The sequence below is a fragment of the Idiotropiscis lumnitzeri genome, chromosome 17 (genome assembly GCF_059441095.1).
Source record: "Idiotropiscis lumnitzeri isolate Australia: NSW breed Sydney's pygmy pipehorse chromosome 17, RoL_Ilum_1.0, whole genome shotgun sequence".
NCBI classification, from domain to species: Eukaryota; Metazoa; Chordata; class Actinopteri; order Syngnathiformes; family Syngnathidae; genus Idiotropiscis; species Idiotropiscis lumnitzeri.
In genome coordinates, this window is record NC_142407.1 from 1,830,285 (window position 1) to 1,855,000 (window position 24,716).

The 24,716-nt window shown below is 42.7% G+C and overlaps 1 protein-coding gene across 9 annotated transcripts in view; it reads left to right on the top strand.

The window, feature by feature from the left end:
* The window catches only part of trappc11 (trafficking protein particle complex subunit 11), a 236,754-nt gene that overhangs the window by 13,307 nt on the left and 198,731 nt on the right, over window positions 1-24,716 (top strand). For 6 of the 9 annotated variants that reach the window (XR_015839605.1, XM_088279770.1, XM_088279763.1 and 3 more), the window contains 2 exons: window positions 5,107-5,221; window positions 6,109-6,220. Coding sequence is in view for 8 of the 9 variants with exons in the window: in XM_088279770.1 (XP_088135896.1) it covers window positions 5,107-5,221; window positions 6,109-6,220 (227 nt within the window). In the remaining variant the exon portion in view is untranslated. The remainder of the gene's footprint in view (window positions 1-5,106; window positions 5,222-6,108; window positions 6,221-24,716) is intronic. The other 3 variants (XM_088279764.1, XM_088279767.1, XM_088279768.1) reach the window with 1 other exon arrangement.

Consider the following 24,716-nt stretch of genomic DNA (forward strand, 5'->3'; position numbering starts at 1 on the left):
CCAATAAAAGAACACTGATTTTGATGGACTAAATATCCATGAAAACTCATAAAACTTTTCTCACATATCAGGCCTGAAAAAATCAGCAATGTTTTATTTGTTTACTGTGGGAGTTTTAAAAGACTGTCGTAAGGAAATATATTTTTTAATGTTTGGTGTATTTCGTCTATTTAGGCTGATCAGATTTATCTCACATTTGTTCGAAAGAGGTTTTAGGCTTCATCATAATGCAACACATAGTTCATGAAATTTTATGCAAAGCTGTTGCCTTGGCAACTTCAATTCACCCCCCCCAAAAAAAAACCCACGATTGCGACAACTTCAGGCCTGGCAGCAGCAATGATATTTCATTAGGTTATTATATGATGTTAAAAAGAAAAACATGGCTCGATAACGCCACTACAAGTTTTTTTAGCGCAACAAGCTCTAGCAAAAGTTGGAGGCTCTTGTAAAAACCCAAGATTTAAAAAAAAAAATTCTAACAGAATCAAGAGGAAGTCAGCTTTATAAAATTTCCTATCAAATTTTTGGCTTTTTATAGGGATTATATTTAATCAAAATTGGTTTGAATCTGACATACCTAATTTTCCCAAAATTGCAATTTCAATGTGTCCGTGTCCCATCGTGCCAGTACCACAACTTTGCCAGGTCTGCAAGCTTCCTTTATAGCTTCTTTCAGCTCTAGTTATTTTTGGGACTCAAGCAATGGAATGTGTAACGTGAGTGGGCTAGGCATAATACTGACTACTTTTGTCTCAGATAAGGATCGACTATGGAATCTCGAAGTGGGAAAAATTTCACCAAGACAAAAATAGAGTTTCAAAAGATATATTATAAAGTATTTAAATTCATATTAATTACAAACAGGTATTTATAATCACACAATTGTAATTTAGATTTATAAGAAATATTATCAAAATACTGACAACAATAACAAAAATCCATTGCACTAATGAGCAAGGGGAAAAAGAAAAAAAAACACGGACTGCAAAGCTGAAGTTCTTATTGGGGATTTGTTTTTTTATCTGCTTTTCAGCAGTACTTGTGTAGCTCGCCATCAAGTGGTTGTGGTCCATATTCAAGGGGGGGGGGACTGACCTAAAACAAGACTAGATCAGCACAATTATACACAATTTACTTGTTATAAAAACAATAAACCCTATAAACATAATTCATAGTGGTAATAATTACATAATCTATAGAAATTAGCAAATGCTAAAATACAAAATAATTGTAAATATAAATTCACATTTTGTGAAAATCTCATGTTCTAAAATATATTTCTAGAGTAGTGCACTTCATCAATTAACTAGTTCAGAGGTATGTTCAAGTTCAGTCAGTGTTCTCAGGGTTCTAAAATTGCACAAGGTTATTTCATACAATCAATTAAAAAAAAAGTAAAAAATCAAATTTAGTATAAATCAATTGAAGCATTTGGCTTTGACATTAACTTAACCTCCAATCAGTTAAATGGGTATGCAGTTGGCCGTTGTCACGGGTTTTTTCGTGAAAAAATTGAAAATAATGGCACGAAAAAAATGAAGTTCAGTGAGTTTTAATTGCCACAAAAATTGCCCAGTAGGTGAAAAGATATTTACAGTGCGGACTCAAGTGACAAAATAACAAAAATAAAGCAACCCAAAAGAAAGAGAAAAATATTTACAATAGTGAATTCCACTGGCTTCCACTTAGCTCAGTTTACCAAGTTTAGAACCACCGTGAGTAGAGCGCCAACCTGTTTGTTATGGAGCAGGAGAAATGAGCAATGGTGGTGGTGGATTTTTAAGGAACAGAACGAGCTGGTTGTAATTGTGACCAACTCAGCTGGTTCTAGTTCACCTGATGGCAAATGCTAATTTTTAGCCCATTTATGCACATTTACGCGAGTCATACTTTTGACCCTGATCCTCGAGGAGTCATCCGATTGACTTCAAACTTCAATCAAACTTCAATTCAGTCTGGGACAAAAAAAAATCTAGTTTTTCAAACAATATGTGATATTAAAGTTTAAAATTTGCTTTGCTGCAAAAGATGACATGCTTAATATGTCCCCCTGCAAATGTTTAAAAAGAATCCCAAACTTGACAACAGACTGTAGTCTCAAATCTTTACCTGCAGAGGGTGCTAACACACGGTATAATGGTCATGAAATCCCAATTCACATTTAACTATTCAAACATTAAATATCCTATTTCATTTAATGTTGTTGACGTCTCAGCCAATCTGATGGCTGGTTAGAGAGATTTCGCTTTGTGCAGCGTCTGTGTAAAAGTTAATCGGACCCATTACAGTTAATGTTGCTGACATCACAGCCAATCAGACGCCGGTTTACGAGATGTCGTGAGTAGTGTGGCATCAGCAGAGTGAAGTTGAGAAGTGAAGTGAAGTCACCCTCTCTCTGTCTCTCTCTCTCTTTTGTTAGACTGTAACCTAACAGCGCCTTCTCTTAAAAATTACCATAGGTGGCAGTGTCTGTCCATGACCATGGCAACCGGGCACAACGGTAAAAGACGACTTGCGACCGAGATTTTCGAAAGTGAGCGGCCCCCCATCCATGTGGATGTGGTTGAGCTGGATGTGTTTGTCGGCAATCTTTATACTGCAGTACAAGTGGAAAATGGTCGTCTTTGCCCGGATGGATAGTAGCCGCATTCTTATAATAAAACGAAAGCACCTCCTTGAAAATATTCTATATTCATTTCTTTTGTGAGCGTTATTGCCCTCTGTCGAATAGTGACTCTAGCAATTTCTCACTGCTGTTCTTTGATCATTAATCCATTGCTGCGGTTGATCTTCCAACTCGGACCCCCTCCACTTGTTTCCATGGAAACTCAGCTCTGTCTTCTTGACTTGGTGAAACTTGTCTTTCATATTATTTTTTACTGATGAATACCTTTTATTTTATATATATTTTTGTTTACAGACTGTTCAAATGTATATTATCCTTTGTGAGTTTTAATTTTCAATGTTCAAAAAGTTAATAAAAGCAAAAATAGGTCGTCTTCCTGCTTCCTCCACTTGCGAACAATAAATTGGTTGATCTTGAATTCTCTCGCAGCTGCTCAATTCCAATGTCCCTCTGTGTAACTGATTGCTTGCAGTTTAAACTCTGCGTTGTTGGTGTGTCTCTTCGGATTTGCCATTTTTGGGTATCCTGAGCCAAAGCAATGTTTTGCACAATGTCCATATCGGCAATACATATCAACAATACAGGGGGCGTGTCTTTCCGTCATCTTTCGCGCCCACTCTTCACCCTTTAATGTCTTCATGCTCTTGTCAAAAAAGTCCACCTTTCCTCTATATAAGCAGCCTGTCAGCAGGAAATGCTCCCAGTCCATCCAGCGGAGTCACACAACTGTTACAGATTTTTGGAACTCGGTTCACACATATGGCTCTCTGTATTATAAGGCGCCCTGTCCATTTTGGGGGGTAAATTAGACTTTTGGGTGCGCCTTATGATAGTGAAACTCCGTTAAAACTTCAACTTTGACACCAATGTTGTTGGCTTTAATTACAGCTCAAATATATAAATAGTTCTTGTCTACTAAAAGAAAAACACAAAAGAACTCCAAAAGCAGTTTTGATGGCAAAAAGCAATGTATTTTCAAGTATCTATTGACAATTTTAACATTTGCCAAAAATATATGAACATTGCGCCATATACAGAGTTACGTTGTCAGGTGGTGGGGTTGATGTTTGCTAGGATAGAAGCCTGCATAAAGATACACTCCATACAGTAGGCCTGCACGATATGCCGTTTGAACATTGCGATTGCGATGTGTGCATGCGCAATAGTCACATCGTAGGACATGCGACGTTTCTCTTTTAGAACACGGAAACTTTTGGTTTGCGTCATAAAAGCAGCACGTTACACTATGCTCTACATTGTAGAGACTACACAGACAGTCTTGCTCACCCCCCCACCCTGCTAATTAGTCATCACCCCCCCCCCCAGCCTCCACTCTCACAGCCACTGCAGTCTGCCTTGAAAACAGGAGGAGGAGACGGCAGCAGAAGCCGCAGTAGATTTCGTCCCCAAAAGAAATTCAACATCCAAAATATGGAATTATGTCGGTTATAGAAGGAATATACAACACACGCACAAAAAACAAAAAAAACTTCTGCCGACAGTGCCTCGCCGTTGTTGCTGCAACACGAGGTAACAACAACAAACCTGTCGACCATTTGAATTGCTATTACGAACCCCCGTATAACCAGTTCAAACTCATTAGTGGGACCCGATATGAAACCATCTACTCAAAAAAATGACAGATGCCTTTATTATAACACCTTATGATTAGAAGTCCAAAACGGCATCGACAAATCACAAATGCAATAACCTTCCACGTGGCGAAAGACACCGTATCCACACGCCCGACAAAAGGTATAAAATGCTGTTGCGCCCGTATTTCTCTCAAGTGGCCATCCCAGAGCTGTAGAATAAAAAGATACACGTTGAAGATGAGCTATTGCACGCAGCACAACGCCGAACATGAGCGCCATACATCCGTCTGACTATCGACTATCAAAAGTTGCTGTTTGCACCTCCTCATTTATTTTTTATATTTTTGTTCTAAGTTATTTACAACTTTGCTACAGCAATACACCTGCTTTTTTAATTGTTTAATATATTTTTATTTTCGTTTTATCTTAGATGTTTATAACTGTTGCTCCTTTCGAGGTTTTTGGAACGGAGTCAAGGGACTAGTGCACCTGCTCTTTTATTTATTTTTTGTTTAAAATCGCAATGTAAGTTTTTTTCCAATATCGTGCAAGGCCTACCATACAGTATTGTTCAATACCCCAATACATGGTGAGAGCTTTTTTTCACCCATCAAGACATTCAATTGAACTTAACTGCAACTGAAATAGATGCTTTGCAAATACGTTTTCATCATTTATTGGTGGAAAAAAGGTATAAAATGGGTGACAATTGTTCCTGATTTTGGGAATTGATCAGAATCAGAAATCCCTTTATTGTCATTGTACAGTGTGCAACGAGATTAGAGAGCTCCCCTTTTTTGGATTGTCTCATTGTCTGTGCATTTTATAGAAACCATTGTTTTATTGTTTTTGTGTGACATTTTCTTTTTCATGTTTTTATAGGAGAAGACTTGGTGGCATCTGAAAGAGCTGCAGCTATCTGTCATGCCTGTGATCTTTCCGGAAAGAGTCTGTTTGTTCTGCCACACACTGACCACCTGGTTGGTTACATTATAAGGTGCCCTTAACGACAAGTTAATTCCATCAAATGCCTAATATACCTTGAAGACTTGTATGCTGTTGTTGTCATCACTTGCATTAGTCTCTTGACCATGCTATCAGGTTCAATCAACTTAGTGCAATTGTGACTAACAGTAAGAAACAGTGTATGTGAGTGAAAGTGCACATCTTGCATTAATCCGATATCATGCAAACGTTGTCTTCTTTGGTACACATACCCTAACATGTACAGGAATTGAATTCTGAGAAATTGAAAGTACAGTTTCTACCCATCATTGTAGATTTACAGGTGTCATACTTTACCTACCTCGTCCAATACAGTTAACCCGATTGAGTTCAAATTTGGGTCGGACAAACTCAACCCATTTCAAGAGATTATACGACGGGGGGTGCAGCAACACACATAATTTATTTTTAACAAAGGATTCTGGGTTGTACTTTCAAGAAAATCAACAAAAACATTGTGGCGTCTGTCACAGCCCAAGGTCTGCAAAAAAGTCCAGAGGAAGTCCACCATTTTGAATTTGCTTTGTAATTTGTCACAATTGTTTAATGTATTTCAACACGGTGTGTGCGTGCGTGCGGGTGTGTGTGTGGGTGTGGGGGGGGTGGGCGTGTGTGTGTGGGTGTGTGTGTGTGTGTGTGTGGGTAATTAGGATTGGCGTACAGCTGCAGTACATCTTATTGCGAGCTGTTTCTAGAATCTTGGTTACCTCATATGAGTCAGACTATTAGACAGTTATCTTTTTGTCATGGTGTAGTTCTCTGACACTCCTTTACCTTTTTTCTTTTAATGTTTTAGCCCTCTGAATTGGCATTTTAACAGATGTGTACACTTTTGTTGGCATGAAATGGTGTTTTGAAATTATTTTTTTGTCTCTTTAGGTTGGAGAATGCCTTTTATGAACATGCTCAGACTTACTATTACAATGAAATCCGTCGAGTTAAATCACACAAGGAGTTTCTAAACAAGACAACCCATCAGGTATGGAAAAATGTTAGTATTGGGAAATAACCTTTCAATGGAAGTCGACACACCCATCTTCAGATGTCAGGTTTTTCAAAAGGAACTTTTTCCACCATTACGTTGGTCTAAAACCTGTACAATTAAATTGAAACAAATGCAATGCATTAGAGAACAGAAATGTATTTGCTTAATGCACCTACCCACCTTAATGCCCGCTACCCCAGGTCTGCGGACCAAATGCTGCTGGAGGTAAAGATAAAGATAAAGATGTCCTTTATTAGTCCCACAATGGGGAAATTTGAAGTGTTACAGCAGCAAAGATATAGATCACACAGAGTCGGCGGCGTAATGTAGCCGTTAATGTGTAACATTAGCAGCAGACATTCATAAAAAGCATGCAAATATACACAGTATAAACGTATCTAAGTGTAAGGAAACACTCCTAATGCCTGTCCATTATACAGAGGGGGAAACACTGTAATGATAAAAACTACTGAATGATTGAAAATACTGCAATGATAAAGATATTACACTGATAAAAGTACTGTAATGGTGAGAGTACTGAAATGACAGGAAAGTACTGCAATGATAGAAAATACTGCAATGATAAAAGTACTGTAATGTAAAAGTACTGCAATGATAAAATATACTGCAATGATAAAAGTACTATAATGGTAGAAGTACTGCAACGATGGAAAAATACTGCAATGATGAAGTATTGTAATAGTAAAAGTACCGCAATGATAGGAAATACCGTAATTATAAAAGTACTGCAATGATAAAAGTACTGTAATAGTGAACATCCTGCAGTGGTAGAAATACTACAGTGATAGAAGTATTGTAATAAGAATACTGTAATGGTAAACAAAATACATCATTGGTCGATGTTTAAGTACACCCTTGGCTGAAAGTAAAGTAGTAGTGTATATTGCATTCTAGGACTGCACAATTGCACTAATGCCCTCCTGTTTGTAGGCCTGACCCAATGTTCTTGTTAAAAAGTCTGACAGCAGTCGGCAGGAAGGAGCGGCGAAATCTCTCTTTGGTACAGCGAGGGTGTAAAAGTCTGTCACTGAAGGAGCTGTAAAGTGTTCTCAGAGTGTCATTGAATGGGTGGGCTGGTTTGTCCAGCATTGATGACAGTTTTGCTGTCATCCTCCTGCCCCCCACTGAGTCCACAGAGTCCAGGGAGCAGCCCAGGACAGAGCTGGCCCTCCTCACCAGTTTGTCCAGTCTCTTTTTGTCTCGGCCCGAGATGCCTCCTGCCCAGGAGACCACTCCATAGAAGATGACTGATGAAACCACCGAGTCATAGAAGTTCCTGAGGAGTGTTCCCCGAACGCCAAAGGACCTCAGCCGCCTGAGTAGGAAGAGTCTGCTCTGACCCTTCCTATAGAGAGCGTCTGTGTTGTCGCTCCAGTCCAGTTTATTGTTCAGATGAACACCCAGGTACTTGTAAGTTGAGACCCTCTCAACGTCTGTTCCCTGGATATTCACTGGTGCAGGTGGAGAGTGCTGACGCTTGCGGAAATCCACCACCAGCTCTTTGGATTTCCCAGCGTTGATTTGGAAAGAGATTCGAACCCAGGCCTCCTGGGGAGACTGGGACCGAAACGCGGCGCCTTAGACCACTCGGCCATCCTGGTGCCATGGACTTAGGACATCCTCAAGGGGGAACGTGCCTTTTCTGTTGCCGGTCCTTCCCGATAGAATAACCTCCATTTAAATGTTAGACAAGCCCCCTCTGTTCACTTTTAAAACTCGTTTGAAGACACATTTTTATTCTTTAGCTTTTGACTCAACTTGAGACTGTCGTTGTTTTTCTGTTCTTCTGCTATCTATTGTATATGTGTTTATGCTTTTCAGTGTGTGGTCTACTTTTCCTAATAATTTATATTACACCATATGGAAAGGGCATTGTTTCAGCTCGAGCTGTTGTGAAATGCGCTATTTAAATAAAATTGTATCGTATAACTTGGGTTGTACAAGGTATTCAAAGCTCTTAAACACCGTTTTCTCTTTCACCAACTGATGACGCAGCATCACTGGCAACTGGGGTTTCAGTATCTTGTCGAAGGACAGTTTGACGCAAGGGCTGAGGATCAAACCCACAAACCTTTGGTGGGAGATTACCACTCAACTACCTCAGCCGTACTGCCCCATGCTGTGTTGTGCTCGGAATTGAGAAATTACATTCAATCTCATGTTAAATTGGAGTCAGTACACATCTTCTACCATTTTAAGTGCCTCTGAATAACCTTAAATGAAATTTAGCCGTCCATGACATTAAATGTAACATGGAATACAGTTTAGACAGTAATCGTCAAGTGAAAAAAAAGGGCACTACAATTCTTCTCCAAAGAACTGGACGTCCCCCCCCAATTTGTTGAAAAGACGAGAAGACAACTAGTCTTGGAAGCTGCCGAGAGACTGACAGCGAGTGGGGCATTTCAAGAGCTGCAGGTACACCACAGGTGTCAAACTCAGGTCCTTGAAGGCTGCTATAGTGTGTTATTTTCTAACTTGTGTTGAATCCAACTGGAGTATAGCGTGCGTGATTTTATTATTTCCAGCAGCCCTCTCTTGTTAATATTCAATGATTATTTTGTCCTTTTATTCGTTATTCTCAACAGCTCAATAGCCGCACAAGGTAACAACTGCCAAATCATCCAGTCGATTCCTCGCTTACGTCATCACTAAGCACGCCTCTTCAACTTGTTGGGAATCGGCATAGACAACAGAATAAACATGCAAACAAATTTAACTTTACAATCTTCATCTTTAAAAAAATGCAAATAATGGTTAACACTCAACAGCGATGTAATTACAAATTAAACATTATGACAAGAACTTTCAAAACGGTAACAACCAGTAACTGTAGCATTATTATTTACATTTTTTTGAATGGCTTAGTTTTCATTAGTCTCCACTTCCCATCCTTCAGCACTTTCAGAATCAGAGAAGAGAAATAATCTGTCAATTATTCCTTTGGAGCTGACCTGAGGACATGTTTGATCCTTTTGCTTTGGAATAGCTCTTTTATGCCACTTGTTTCTTCTCAGTCGTTTTTCTGTTACAGATTCTGACGACTTAATGGCATCCACAAGCGAGTAGTTGTATGTGACACATATCACGGGTAAGATGCCATGTCCAACTTTTTTCTGTAGTTATTTCACAGTAGAGGGAAGACAAGAATAAGGCATTATCAATTCCATCAGCGAGAACAAGCGCTTCTCCTGCCGGTGAGCGGGTTTATTCAGTTTGCTGCGGGTCCTGACTTACGTGCATCTACTGTATTTCATCCAAGTTGTTAGTAATCCACTTGAGTCTGTCTTTATTGATTTAATCGCTAACAAACAGACAAAAAAACAGCAAGACACGGTAAGAGAACTGTGTGTCTCCGCAGCTCAACACTGCCTGTCTGATAGTTTTTTCCCCACAATCATAGAGATGAAAGACTTATGCTGGACATGATACATGACACATAAAGTGAAACAATGACATAACTGACAAACAGTGATATGGATCTCAAGATCTTAGCCATTGACCCATGCACTCTTTGATTGCCAGCAGATAGGTGAGAATTTTCCTTCCTTGGTCATCAGCCCAAGGAGATCACCTTGTGTTCCACCATCACTTAGGTTTCCCATTGATGCATCACTGTAAACAACTAGCTTCAAGGAATCATCATCTCTTAAGTTCTGATATTTTAGGGTGACACTTTCTGATTTAAGTTTCTTCATCTCTTTATTTGCTTCATGCAAGGTTTGCACAGTGTGTTTTAAGGTGGATGCAAAGATGCATGGCTTGAACATGATATCTGGCCTACTCTGTCTGTCCCAGAGCAGCTGACCTATCTTTGACCTCAGATTGTCAGTCTCACGGTGTGTTCGAGGAGAATTATGCTCATCGGTCTTGACGAGTCCATGACAATAGGTTCAAGATTCTGTATGTAAACATCCTGTTGCATTTCCACTTCTCCTTTCACAGTAGCAAAGTCCATTCCAAAATAACAAAAGCAATTGTGCTCCTTGTGTCCCACTTGAAAATCTGTCTTGAGGTGGGGAATGATTGTTATAAAAAAAATGTGAGAGCCACCCCAAATGAAGTCCACATGACATGCGAGTATACCAGTTTCTCAGCTGTGTTCATCCTACCAGGAGAAAACAGCAGGGTTTACTAGTGACATTGTGGCTCTTGTTGTCAGAAGTGTCGCTTTTACCTTATTGTACCAGTAATGGGAAGCATCAACTAGTCCATAGACACATTTATTTAGCTTCGATATTTTGCCTTCACGTTTGAATTCAGGAGGTGAAGATGAATGTCCTGAGACAACGCTGCTCCGGGAGAAAAGCTGATTTTATGTCCATGGTGTAGCATCCACTGTCTCTGAGACACTGCTGACACTAGCAACTTTCAGTGACACTGATGAGCCTTTAGGAAGATCTGACTGAGCTACTAGCCATGCTTTAGGTGTTATACCATTCGAGTGTTACCTTTTCGTGTACACACCGACCCGGTGGATATGTACAGAGGCTCAACATGTAGATTCTCTACCTGACATAGAAAAGTTGACCTTATGGTACCTGCTAGGTACTTGTAGGTTGCACCAGTCCCTGTATTGTCCAATGGCCTTTGCAGGTCGCCCCATCACTTTCGCTGTATAAGAAACATTAGCGTCTTTGTCACGATAACTAATTATTTGTCCAGTTTTCAGTGATATGGGGCGTCCCACTGCTATAGCCAGTGGCTTTGGATCATCCAAATGATCCCCTCCCTAAATGTCAGCATTGTCATCAATGTGTACATCACTATTTTGAGTAGAGTCCTTTTCTTGAGGTTGCTGTTGATCTACAGAAATAGTGTCTTTGCTGCAGTCAGCATTAGCCTTTCCTATTCTTGATGAGTGAACCCTGACGTAGGTCCTACCATGGTGTACAAATATCACGACTACATCTCGTCCAATTACAACTTGCATTTTCCTGTGGGTGTGATGGACTGTCATAGTCGTCAGCAAACTCAGCGCCTGAGAACTGTGGCTTGTTATTAGTGACCAACGTCTCACAAACAATGACATGCATCCTTAGACCTTGCAGGGGTAAGCAGTGTGATTTCCACATGCCTTGATGCATAGTCCACGATTAGCAGGTAGGTCTTGCTTCCTACCAAGAATAAATCTGCTTTGGTTGGCCAGGGTAGGATGTTGGAAACAGCGGCTCCCTGAGGTTCTTTCTCTCCTGGCAACATGCACTTCAGTTAAGAACCTTTTCGTTCAGCTGCTGGGTTAGCTCTTGCCACCAGACAGACTGCTTTGCCCGCTCTCCACACTTGACCGCAATTTGTTGACCTTCATGCGGCTTGGCAAGAACATCATTTGTCATTGTGGGCATAGTCTTTGTTCTTTTAATAATTGTTCATTATTAACAATGAGAAGAGCACATTCAGAACATGGGAGAGAGAGGGAGAGAGAAGAGAGGAGAGCGAGGGGTAGAGAGGGTCTCGTTCGCAGCAACAGGAGGGGTTGGTGGCGGTTGCAGCAGGGGAGACTGAGCGGGGGCAGGCATCTGCTCAAACCTATTGAAAAATAGGTTCAACTCATTTGCCCACTGAAGGTCCCCCCCTTCTGGGTCTTACCTGGTTGTCCGTGGCCTGAGATGGTCTTCAGGCCCCTCCAGACATCCCTGGCATTATTATCCTGCAGATGTTCCTCCAGTCTCAACCTGTAGGACTTTTTCTCCTCTCTGATCCTCCTTCTCAGCTGTTGTTGCACTCTCTTCAGCTCCTCCTTGTCGCCTGACACAAAAGCCCTCTTTTTGTCCTTCAGGAGAGCTTTAATGTCCGGTGTGATCCAGGGTTTGTTGTTGGAGAAACATCTTACTGTCCTGGTGGGAATGGTGTTCTCCATGCAAAAATTAATATAGTCTGTAATTGTGTCTGTTAGACCTCCCCCTCCTCCCCGTGGGCTACGCTGAATACCTCTCACACAGTTGTGTTGAAACAGTCCTTTAAGGCCTCCTCGGCTTCTCCAGGCCGTCTCTGAACTGTGCGTGTCACAGCTGGCAACCTGCGGACCAGAGGTTTGTACACAGGCAGGAGAGCAACCCAGTTGTGTTCAGGTTTGCCCAGCAGAGGGAGGGACAGTGCTGTGTACGTCTCCTTGGTGTTGGCATAGAAAAGGTCCAATATTTTATTGTCTCTGGTGTGACAGGTTACATATTGTGTGAATGAAGGCAGAGAGGAGGAAGGAGAATTATGATTGAAGTCACCAGAGATAAGGAGCAGGGCATTTGGGTGCTGTGTTTGTAGCCTGCTCACAGCTTCAGTCAATACGTCAAGGGCTGTCTCACTGTTAGCAGAGGTGGGGCGTACACAGCTACCGCGATCACATGACTGAACTCTCGCGGTAAATAGAACGGACGGATGCGAACAGCTATCAGCTCAATGTCCCGACTGCAAAGTTGCTCCTTAATAGTGATGTCCTCAGGGTTCATTAACAACCATAGCCAGCCCTCCTCCTTTCCTCTTACCGCTCTCCAGTGTCCTGTCCGCACATAGGATTTGGAAGTCGTCCAATTCCACGATGACGTCCGGCGTTAGCTCTGCTAGCCACGACTCTCTGAACATCAGCAAGCTAGCCTCCCGGAAGTTCCTCTCGTGCCGGGTTAGCGCTGTTAGCTCGTGCATTTTATTAGGAAGGGATATAACATTCCCCATAATAACGGACGGGAGGACGGGGTGGTATCGTCTCCTCCTTGCCTGGCGTTTAGCCCCCGCATGACATCCCAGTCTCTTCCTCCTCAGCTCGCGCAGTGCTAACAGCTGATTCCTTGTGTACATGATCGATCAGTAGCTCTGAGTTTAGTCTCCGGACACGATTGCGCAAAAAACAGCCCCCAGCAGCAATAAAACCACCGGAAGTTGGATGTCCTATTGCTGCAATGAGGCAAAATGAATAAAAAAGGGTAAAAGGAAAAACATACAAAAAGGCTCAAATAGTGAGCCGAGCTGCTATAACAGGCAGCCACTCGCGCGGTGCCAGAACCGGAATTAAGTTCTCCATTATCATGTTGACATGGATTGTAATGTCTTTGGACAGCTCTTTTTCAGCCAGTGTTTTATACTTCTCGACTGGCGCACATGCTGTCCACCGACATTTCCCTGCCACATGAAATATGGAGTGCAATAGGAACGCATTCCGAAGCTGGGGGAGGTAAAGCACCCTAGGCATGAGACCACAGACGATTTAATTGGGGCTTGTTGTCTGTCTTCAACTTGAAATGTTTCCCAATCTGAAAATTGCGGAACCTCGCGCAGCCAGAGTCCAGTCCCTCCAATTCCACCTGAGTGTATATCTGCTTGTTGGAGTAAGAGACCACAATACGGAGGCTATTGTTCACCACTCCTCTTCCCATTTTCAGCATCCGCTGGAACCTTGCATTCTCTGTTAGGATCATACATAGCTTGCAAAGGTGGGGATATGGAGCATTTTCAGATCTTGTCAAGCTTTAGCCTGTTCAGCGCCCCACATGTACTTGCGCAGGGTTTTGTCCCCCCCTCTGTGGGATAGATTTGGTTTGACTAGCTGATTTTCCATGCCGAGAAAGCCCCTTAAATTCGCTCACTGTCGTCAGTTCCTGCATCTTATTCACAGCCTAATTTTTGCCTGGGCCTGAACTGCTGCTGCTGGCAGAGACCACCTGACCTAAAAAGCTCACCTCTGAGTTTTATAGTTCACATTTCGTAAATGTTCCCGGTGATACCTGCCCTTTGCATTTTCATGAGCACCGCATGCAGGCGGTGATTGTGCACTTCTTCAGTATGACCCTGAACCAGCACATTATTGCGGCACATTATGCCCTTAAGCCTGTTTGTTACCTCTGTCACCATTCTGTTATAGAAGTGTTCCGGAGCTAATATTACGCCCAAAGGAAGGCCCTTGAAGAAAAAAAATATCTAAATGGTGTGATGAAGGTTGTCAATTGCGCTCACTCTTCGGTCAGGGGAATTTATCTAAATACAATAAAATACAACTTTATTTATATAGCTTATTTCACAACAGGGTCATTGATGGTGTGGTGCTACATCCGCCTGACTTGTGTGCGGGCAGCAGCGTGGGTTCGATTCCCACTCGGTGACGGTATCTCTGTCTGGCTGGCGACCTGTTCAGGGTGTGGTGCGCCTTGTAAGGTTTAAATGCCCTGACGCCTTTTGGGAGAGCTTACTGAAATTAAAAAGGTGGCTGATGGCCAGAAGAAACCAAGCAAGGTTGTTAATTTTTACCGGCCGCGGCACGGAGAGAGGCACAGAGAGCTGACGGGCGACTTGCTCAGTTCAGCTCTGCGCACCCTCTGGCCTCCCGTCCCGTCGCCTCCTCTTTTATTAAAGCTTGAAGCAGACTCATAACGACTCTCCAGGAAACAGAAACTATAACTCACAATGAAGGACAGTTTAGACTGAACAAATCTCTAGGAAACAGAAACTTAAACTCACAATGAAGATCAGTTTAGACGACACGAAGCTCCAGGAAACAGGAACTTAACTCACAATGGAGGTCAGTTTAGATGACCCGAAACTCCAGAAAACAGGAACTTAACTTTCGAGCAAACATGTAGGTGTGTGTGTGCGTGTGCAATTATTAATACAAGTAATGTATAAAAACATGATTAGAAATACACAAACTGATTACATAAAGTTACTTGAGGTTAATGTGGTCTTCAGCTTATCTTACATTTCCCCTCTGTTGTGGATTTCTAAACATCAGATAAGTCATGACCTTACGGCTTTAAGACGAATCACCATAATGAAATCATACAACAGTGTGATCATCAGGGAGGGGCGAAAACCCTCATTAGGGAAAAATTCCCCTCCTCCCCTCCGCATGGAACGAGAACCTCATGGTCTGATGACCACCTGGGAATAAAACATAAATATTTCAATATACCTAGTGAAAAATAAGTGTCTCCACGCAGAGCTTGTCTCTGGGGTGACTTGGTGTAGGCCCCTTGCCTCGTTTTAGGAGGGGACAGCCGTCCTTTCCTCCCGGATCTTCATGTGTGGTGTATATGTGCACATGTTGGGGTAGGGGCAAAAAAGTCCATGTGTTTTTATGTTTCAGTGTCCAGTTCGAGTTCGGCATTCTCAACATCAGTCAGGTTATAATGGTACATTTGGGCAACAAACATACGATTAACCATTGTCATAGGAACAATGCAACATGAACAAACTACACATAACAAAATGAAAACTATAATTATCCCGATAAATAGTGTCTTTCAAATTCTTCATAGTGGTCATAGCATCAATAATTGTCTCATTCTCATTTGGAATGTATGTGCAGCAATGTTCTCCGATCAAGGCTAAAATTTCTTTATTATGTACGTCATTCATTTCAAAAGAATATATAATCTTTTTGTTCTGAGGCTTATCTGTGGCTGGTTGTGTGGTTCTAATGTACGTGTGGTCCGAGATTGTCATTCTGGTGGAGATCCTTTCCGAGGGACTTGCGTCGCTAGGCCTATCAGCAGGAAACCGGAGAAGTTTGCACTGCGACTGGTGGATCCAGCCGCCACGCCCCGCGACCTTTGCTGCCGTCGGGGTCACTGCCATCACCTGGCGAGGGCCGTCTCAGCATTCACTGGCCCAACGAGGTCGTTTCAACACCTTGAGGAAGGGTTGGTCTCCCACACTGACGTGATTTCTCTGTGTGTTCCACGAGTCCTGCAGACTATATGCGCAAGGACGCTTTGAGTCAATTTGCAGCAACTGTCCCACTTTGTTACAACATCATTCACAAAATGCGTCATTTTCACTTTAAATCACTCTTGAAATACCAAATGTTGGGATAATTTTGAAAACATTAATTACAACCAAGCAATATTGCATCTCTAATACTTTGTTTTTCAAACAAATAACATGTCTACAAAAAAAAAATTACGTTGAAAAGTCTGTATGTGGGAATAATTTCATATACTTCCCGCTCTTGACACATGACTACGCTCATGTGTCACTCTTGCTACTCTTTTCAACCAATGCTTTAGCCAGCCAGGATTTGCCATCTGCCAATTTGCTGATCCTGTCCTTAGCAATGTTAGCACCTTTGTTATCCCAATGTTGTGCGTTCAATTAGTGGTGCATTTTTCCTGGCGTGAGATCAAATTCTCAAGTTGATTTTCTGTGTGTGGGTGTTTGTGTTCATTTCCCCTATTATTAGTGCAGTGCCGACCTTGAGGTCATGCCTTGGGCTGCTGCCTTCGCTGCATTGTCAGCAAAGCAGTTTCCAATTGCAATTGGGTCATTTTCTGTTAAGTGAATTTTGCATTTACAAATAACTATTTGGACGTGCTTTATGCGCAACTTTTCTTTTCCTGTTGTGGTTTTAAAGCCCTTGTTTGCCCAATGTCGACAGAACACATGAACATGTATCTTGACTGTCAGTCCACAATGTAACCATACAGCTCATACAAGATGGGAAACCTCAAACTTTGACTTTCTCACACCCGCCTACGCTCTTCCTGCTTATTCTAACAATTTCTCTCTTACAAGTTATCTGTTGGTATCACACTGCTAATACTCCCATCGCATAAAAGTCAGTGTGATTTCAGCCTGTGACCTTGGTTCTCAAACAGTTTTACTTCTTATTAGTCTGGAATGTGCACCTCATTTCTATTTCTTATCAGTCTGGAATGTGCACCTCATTTTGTCTTACACGCCTGAATCAGTGCAAAACATCCTGCTGCTTGTCCTGAACATACAGATTTTAATATCCCTTGAAACAAAATTTCAATTTGCAATTCTAAATAAAATGTCTCTCCAGTCGGGGGAAAAGTGTCCATAAGGTCAGGTCGCGGTTTGGTGATAATTTAGACGCGGCCTCCACAGTCGTGTGGCGTGCCTTCTACTGGTGCGGGAAAAAGTGACGCTGGGCTGAGCGCACCGCATCTTATCAGTGTAATGTGTCCCTGTGACAATTAGGTCGCCGTGCAATGTGGATGTGGTGGACAAGAATGTAATTTTTTTGATTGCACTCTGACGTGGCACGCTCGCCACGGGATCCAATTGTTGTGACTAATATGCAAGTGGCTTCACTTTGCCTTGCGTTTCTGCAGCAACCCAGGGCTCATGAAATCATTTTTTGCAGTCACTGTTTGCTCAAATGGGTTATAGTAATTTGGTAGTGCGTTAAGATGCTTGTCGGCACAATCTCCCTTTTTTTTTGGTCTCATGTTCCCTTGAACTTTATGTTTACTACACACTAGACATGACCTACAAAAATTTTAAAAAGGTTTGTTGTCCTAGCGGTACAGTAAATGTCCTGTACTATGGATATAAATCATCCCCCCTGTTGAGACATGGGAATACCCATGACTCAATTTAGCAATTAAATATCAAGTTGGTAGTGCTAATACATCGTAATCAATGAGTTCATGCTTGACAAGTTCAAAAGCTTTGTTAGCCTCAAGTGTTCAAACAATTTTTTTGTCATTGGCTTGTCATAAATGATGTCCAGCAATGGTCGTGTGATTTCTGAATAATTTGCAATGATTACACACTTTGATAAAAACATCATTTACTTCTCTGTTATTGGTTTTAAGGCTCTGGCAACGTTTTTTTTCTTTTTGCTTATCACTGAGTCGAAATGAGGCCTCAGTCATGAGGCTTTGCGAGTGAGATGTGCAGATGCTGGCCAGGAGGGATTAAAGCAGGCACCACTTCCCCCTCTACTGAATGTGATTTATTAGCACTCTCTGTGCAGCCAATTTCAGGAACACTTTTGTATACTCAAGGTCAGCACCTGGGCATCCCTCGCATCTGATCGTCACTTACAGACTAACCATGTATTGCACGTCCTCGCTCGAACGGACTCTATTGTAAGCTACTTCTAATAATTTCTTGACGTCCTATTTTGTTTTTCCAAATGTAGCAACCGATAATACAGTGAACCCTCGGTTATCGCGGTTAATGGGGACCAAGACCACCCGCGAAAACTGAAAATCTGCGAAGTAGCGGCGCACCTTCAAAAATGCTTAAAAAAATATATATAATAAATATATAAATATAAATATATATATATATATACGGGTAGAGAGAGAGAGAGAGTGAAATTCATGTTATAACAAAAAAAACAAATTATTATTAAAACGTATTATTTTTTTATTCCCCAGCCATTCTTTTTGTATTATTTAATTACTCCGACTTTTACCTGCTGGTACGCCGTCCGGTGTGCCCTGTGAAATGAAAGGTGGCATTCTTTATTTATTTATTCATTCATAACTGACAGCCTCGTGCTCCGCTCGTGCCCGGGCGGAAGAGGTGCTCCAATTCGGCTTAACTGTGACGCACGCCCGCCCTCCTCCTCCGGAGCTTCCATTTGGTTAAACTTAGGGGCCGCTTGGCACCGCTCGTGCCCGGGGCAGGTGCTCCTATTCGGCTTAACTTTGACACACGCCCGTCCTCCTCCCCCGGAGCTTCCATTCGGTTAAACTTAGGGGCCGCTTGGAACCGCCCGTGCCCGGGGAAGGTGCTCCTCTTCGGCTTACTGTGACGCGAGCATGCCCTCCTCCTCCGGAGCTTCCTTTCGGTTAAACTTAGGGGCCGCTTGGCACCGCCCGTGCCCGGGGAAGGTGCTCCTCTACGGCTTAACTGCGACGCACGCCAGCCGGAGCTCTGGTACGGTCCGAACCGCGCGAAACGTCGCCACCGATCATGTCCGGGGGAACGTGCTCTTCTTCGTCCACTCTCCTCTTCGCCCACGCTCTTCTTCGGCGCATGCCGGCCGTCTAACCGCTCCAGCGCCCCGTCGTTCCGCTCGGCGAAACTACAATGCCCCCGAATATTTTTTTAGACCCGCGAAGCACTGAACCCGCGAAAGGTGAACCGCGAAGTAGCGAGGGTTCACTGTAATGTGCCCTTTTAAAGTTTTGACGTTTGTTTGAATTCGCCCTTGCTTATTGACTCTGATATTAATGTCCAATTGTGTCAGTGCATCACGGCCTAATAAGTAAAATGCACGTTGATGAAGAACTGCTTCTACACTTGCTTTTTATTTTTGTTTTTTACGTCACATGATCCTCTGTTGCTTTCACGACTGGTCCTGAAAAAGTAATGTTTATAACAAGACTTTCTGCTTTCTCCTTTTTTTTTTCTTCTTCTGCTCAACACGTTCATACTTTTGTGCATAGGATTTTCTCCTCCATTTGACAAGTCGGCCAATTTAAATTGTTGTTTTATTTGAAAAGCCTGTAATTTTTTTTCTTTCCCAAATCACAAATTTCTCATCATAAAAGTAGACATGTTAATTCTATTTTATTTGCTATTTTTCTAACTTTGTGACTCATTTTACTTCAACCAGTTCTACCTCAAAGTGAACAAGTACGCATCAATGTTATTTGTAGTCTCTAATTTCTTCTCTGCTTTAATGAAAGTTATAGGCCTTCAGACCAAATTACCATCTTTTTTTCCTGTGTCATTTCTATCTCTGCATTTCATTCCATTTCTGGTCTACCTTAATACAAACATCATTAACTGAAATATGAAATGTAAAATATTTATTTCTTCATTTCACCCTGAACGCAGAACCTAATTCTTATCCTCATTCATTTGTTCACGTTATACCTTCTTCAATCACCAAACTCTCTCTCTGACTCCCTTCCCCTACTTGGGACCTCTTCACAGAGCTGTTAACTCTTTGTTACAGCACACTCATGATTTATGATTACACCTCCCCATTGCCTTCTGTCAAACTCTCCTCACTCCTTTTTCTTTTCTTCGTCTTTCCTTTTCTTCACTCATCTTTCTAAATCAGCCTTGGCATCTGGGCTAAATCTTTTCATAAAACGCACATCAGGCAAATTTTCTATCTCTTTTCTTTGAGCTTGTCCCATCGTAAAAGTTATTTTATTTTATTTTCAAATTGGAATAAATGTCTTTCCTCAAATCTTCCCCTTTATTGATCCATCCATCCATCCATCTTCTGTACCGCTTCTCCTCACTAGGGTTGCGGGGGTTGCTGGTGCCTATCCCAGCTATCTTCAGGCAGTAGGCAGGGGACATCCTGAACTGGTTGCCAGCCAATCGCAGGGCACACAGAGACGAACAACCATCCGCGCTCACACACATACCTAGGGGCAATTTAAAGTGTTCAATCGGCCTGCCATGCATGTTTTTGGAATGTGGGAGGAAACCGGAGTACCCGCAGGAAACCCACGCAAGCAGCATATTCCTGGGTTTTATTTTACTACCTAATATCCCTGTTTTAGAAGATTTGGTCCAGTTTGTCAACACCTAGGGTGTTCTAAAAACTGGTTTCGTATTTGTATGACAGCAACTCAAATTTCCTGTTGTAATTCTCACTTCAACCTTTTCAGGTGGCGAATTCTTGCCTCTGCATCCACACCAGTCTGCTGTTTATAACCCTACTGTATTACATGGGATAAAATACCAAATGGTATTTGTAATCCCCAATCACACCATTCACTCACTTTACATACGGTTTGCGCAAACATTCACACACGGAATTACTCTGCTCTATCCACTTTATGATAGCCCTCAATTGCACATCCACTGATGTTGTGTTTTTCCCATTTCTTATCTTCAGCTTTCTTTTTTTTCCGCCAATGCTCTTCTCACTGCTTCGAAACTCGCCGAATCCTTCAGGCGTGGCTTAAAGTCATATTTCTTCACCCACTTCTCCAGAAATTGGCAACAATCCGGGTCATACCCGTTCATAAACCTCACGTCTGAATTTGCTTCAACTCTTTGGCCACGTTTTGACCCATTTTCCGTTGTGGTCTGAAGTCCATTATTTTTTACTCACACACCCACAATCTTTCACACTCGCACTCAACCACTAACCTTTTCTTTCTCTCTCTCTCTCTCTCTCTCTCTCTCTCACTCACTCACTCACTCACCCCCTCACACATACACACACACACACACGCACACACACACTGCTCACACAATCACAGCTGCACAGCCCACTTCTCAGTCAAACGAAAGAAATTCACAATGCAAATAAAAATAATAAAAACCACCAAAAATAACGCCTTATTATTATATTATTTCCCAAATTTAATGAGAAATTGTGAGTAGACTTCCTCGAGGTTTTCGACGTACAGAGAAACGTTTAATTTACACTACCGTGTTATCGGTTTAAACGAGTTACGACCTGATTTCTTTTATAACTCCCTAAATAACACGATCCGGTTCAGACGTCCCGCAGGACGTTCTTTTACACTACCGCATTATCCGTACAGAGAAACCCTGTTTCTAAACGAGGTACGACCTAATTCCATTTGTAACTCCTTGAATAACGCGATCCGGTTTTAGACGGACCGCCGAACCCTTAATTTACACTACCGTTCTATCCGCAGGGGAAACCCAGTTTCCCGAGAAACCCAGTTTGTCAATGAGTTATGGCCTAATTCCATTTATATAACTCCTTGGACTAGCACGATCCAGTCTATCACACCATACTGGTCGACGGCTGGGGCCCGGCCCCGCGCGCACCTGGTCTCACTCACTCTTTCACTTTCCCTTCCAATTGTTTTTAGTCGTTTTAACATTTTAAAATGGGGGTACGAAATAATTTGAAACGCAATACCTGGTCAGCCTGGTGCGATATGGAATCGTCTCCGGGCGGCCGGCCGATGCAGGAGTTCGGAGACCCGCTTCCTCAACGGGGAAGCGCTGATGTCAGATTCTGTGGCGTCCAAAGGTCCTGCGTCGTCGCGCCGTCCAGATGTGATTCCCGGATTTTGGGCACCAGATAAATGTCAGGTTTAAATGTCCTGACGCCTTTTGGGAGAGCTTACTGAAATTAAAAAGGTGGCTAATGGCCAGAAGAAACCAAGCAAGGTTGTTCATTTTTACCGGCCGCGGCAGGGAGAGAGGCGCAGAGAGCTGACAGGCAACTTGCTCAGTTCAGCTCCGCGCACCCTCTGGCCTCCCGTCCCGCCGCCTCGTCTTTTATTAAAGCTTGAAGCAGACTCATAACTAATCTCCAGGAAACAGAAACTATAACTCACGATGAAGGACAGTTTAGACGGAACAAATCTCCAGGAAACAGAAACCTAAACTCACAATTAAGGTCAGTTTAGACGTCACGAAGCTCCAGGAAACAGGAACTTAACTTTAGAGTAAACGTGTAGGTGTGTGTGTGTGCGCGTGTGCAATTATTAATACAAGTAATGTATAAAAACATGATTAGAAATACACAAACTGATTACATAAAGTTACTTGAGGTTACTGTGGTCTTCAGCTTATTTTACAGCCTTTCGCCCATAGTCAGCAGGGATTAGCTCTAGCACCCTCCCGTGACCCTGTACAGGATAAGCGATGTAGATTTTGACATGACATGACATTTCACTACAGCTGGAGCTGTAACAAAGCGCTTTCCATATACCCCATATCCAAGTTACTCAAAATTATGGCTCCAGCCATCATTCCTAGTGTTTCCTCCACTGATGGCAGGATACATTTCTCTCGACTCACTGACCCATTCAATTTGGTGAGATCAACAGATGTGGACATCATCTTTAGCACCACCACGATACCTGTGCACCAAACTATAGATATGACAGTTCCTGTTTGCATTTGTCCATCAATGGTAATGGGATCCTTCTAGGAGTTAAAAGTGAGAACAATTGCGCCCTTGGTTTCGTCTTTATCCCATATGCCTGGCGCAATTCTCCGAGTCCGCTGCATTGTTTGGGGCGAGTTTACTTTGATGTCTCAATAGTGACACTGTCTAATTGTACTACCAGCCCCAGTTTACAGCTCACGGGTTTTCCCAGCAGTGTACTTTGTGTAGATGATGCAGACCACCTCCATCTATGCTTTTCCTTCTTTACTCACCAGCAGGCTGGTGACGCCCACAACACCAAGAGGACTTTTACCTGGTCAAAGAAGTGTCTTTGTTGCTTTCCGGAGTATTGGTGGTTTGTTTTTGCATATCCCAAGAAATTCAATGTGTGACTGGGCTGCGACGCCAGCACCTGTGTCAATTTTGAACAACACGCTGCAGTCATGGAGCCAATGTTGACCGTCCAGGGTTCGCCATCTGTTGCAATGCTGCCAACAGAGATTGCATCCTCCTCCTCCTCTTCAACTTAACGCACACATTTTGGTGCCGTGCACATTGGACTGAAGTGTGACATTCACTCGCACTTGCGGGACAATCTTGTGATGCATAAGATGGAGAAGCAACACATTTGACACTGAGCTTTTGTTTTGCTATTCTAGGCATATTGTGGTTTATTTGCATCCCAAGGTTTAATTTTAGCAGAATTGTGTTTAGCACTCTGACTTGACCCACATACATGGCATCAGTTTCCTATGTACTGACGTCCCCTTGCAGTGAGTCTTGCTGCTCCTTCGCGTTGTAAATTATATTTGAGTGACATGTGAGTGACTTTATCTCCCTACGTCCCTTTCTGGCCCTTGACGTCCTCCTCAACATCTACACTGTTCTATTTAAACAGTACCCCACACTATCCTGCATGTTTTAGATTCCCCCCCCAACACACCTGACTCAAATTATCCGGGTTGTTCTCAGGCTCTTGCAGGGCTTGATGATGATCAAAACAGGTAAAACATTTGTCGTATTCTCACAACGATTAGGCGCACCGTATTAAAGGGCGCGGTCTCAGTTGTGAGTAGCATTTCGGTATTTAACACATACATAAGGTGCGCCGTATTATTGGGCGCAGGCATGTCGAAACATACTTTAGTGAGTATGCATGCATGCTAGTGTATGTTTTAAAAAAGGCAGCGGGAGCAAAACTGAGTTCAGTTGTACTTTTTATTTGATTTTTTTTTTGCTCAAGTTGGCGTACAGTGCGCTGGTGTTCTCAGCGACCCACTTGAGCTGTCGGATTTTTCTATCTCTGGTGATTTGAGCGTTGCTCACGGACTCGCGGCTGCTGTATGATCGCCAGTCTCTGCTGGACCTACGGTGCGAAGTTGGCAAACCAGCTACGTTGGAGCATAGTTGGGATAAGACGTTGCCCGACGACTACCCAGCAGAAACCTTCCGCATCTATGCACTCCGTGGTGGCGCATTTGAGAGCCCTGCTTGGTACCAATAATCGGCTGTCCAGAGGACCTTTGGCTGCGCTGCCATCCACGTGTCCTCCGACGCGGCGTAGATCAACAACTAATGCGAGAGCTTCCCAGAGCTCGCCGATTGGAGGAGCAATGCACACCTGCGGCTCCCTCAAGGATAGCGTTGTTAAACCGCCGTTCGCTGATGTACAAAACATTTATTATGCTTTTTTTTTTTTTAGCTATTTCTTCACAATGAGTTGGATTTTCTCTGCCTGAGGGAGACGTGGACGAGCGCCGGTGAGTGCGGTGCAATGTCTGGCCCCACTCATACCCAAGGGACATACGTTAGACCTTGTCCTTACTTTTGGTTTGTCAATCTCAAATTTGAAAGTGCTGGACAATGTTATTTCTGATCACATGACAGTGCTCTTTTATATAGCGTTTTCATCTGCTGCTGTTCAACCTACTACAAGTGAATGCAACC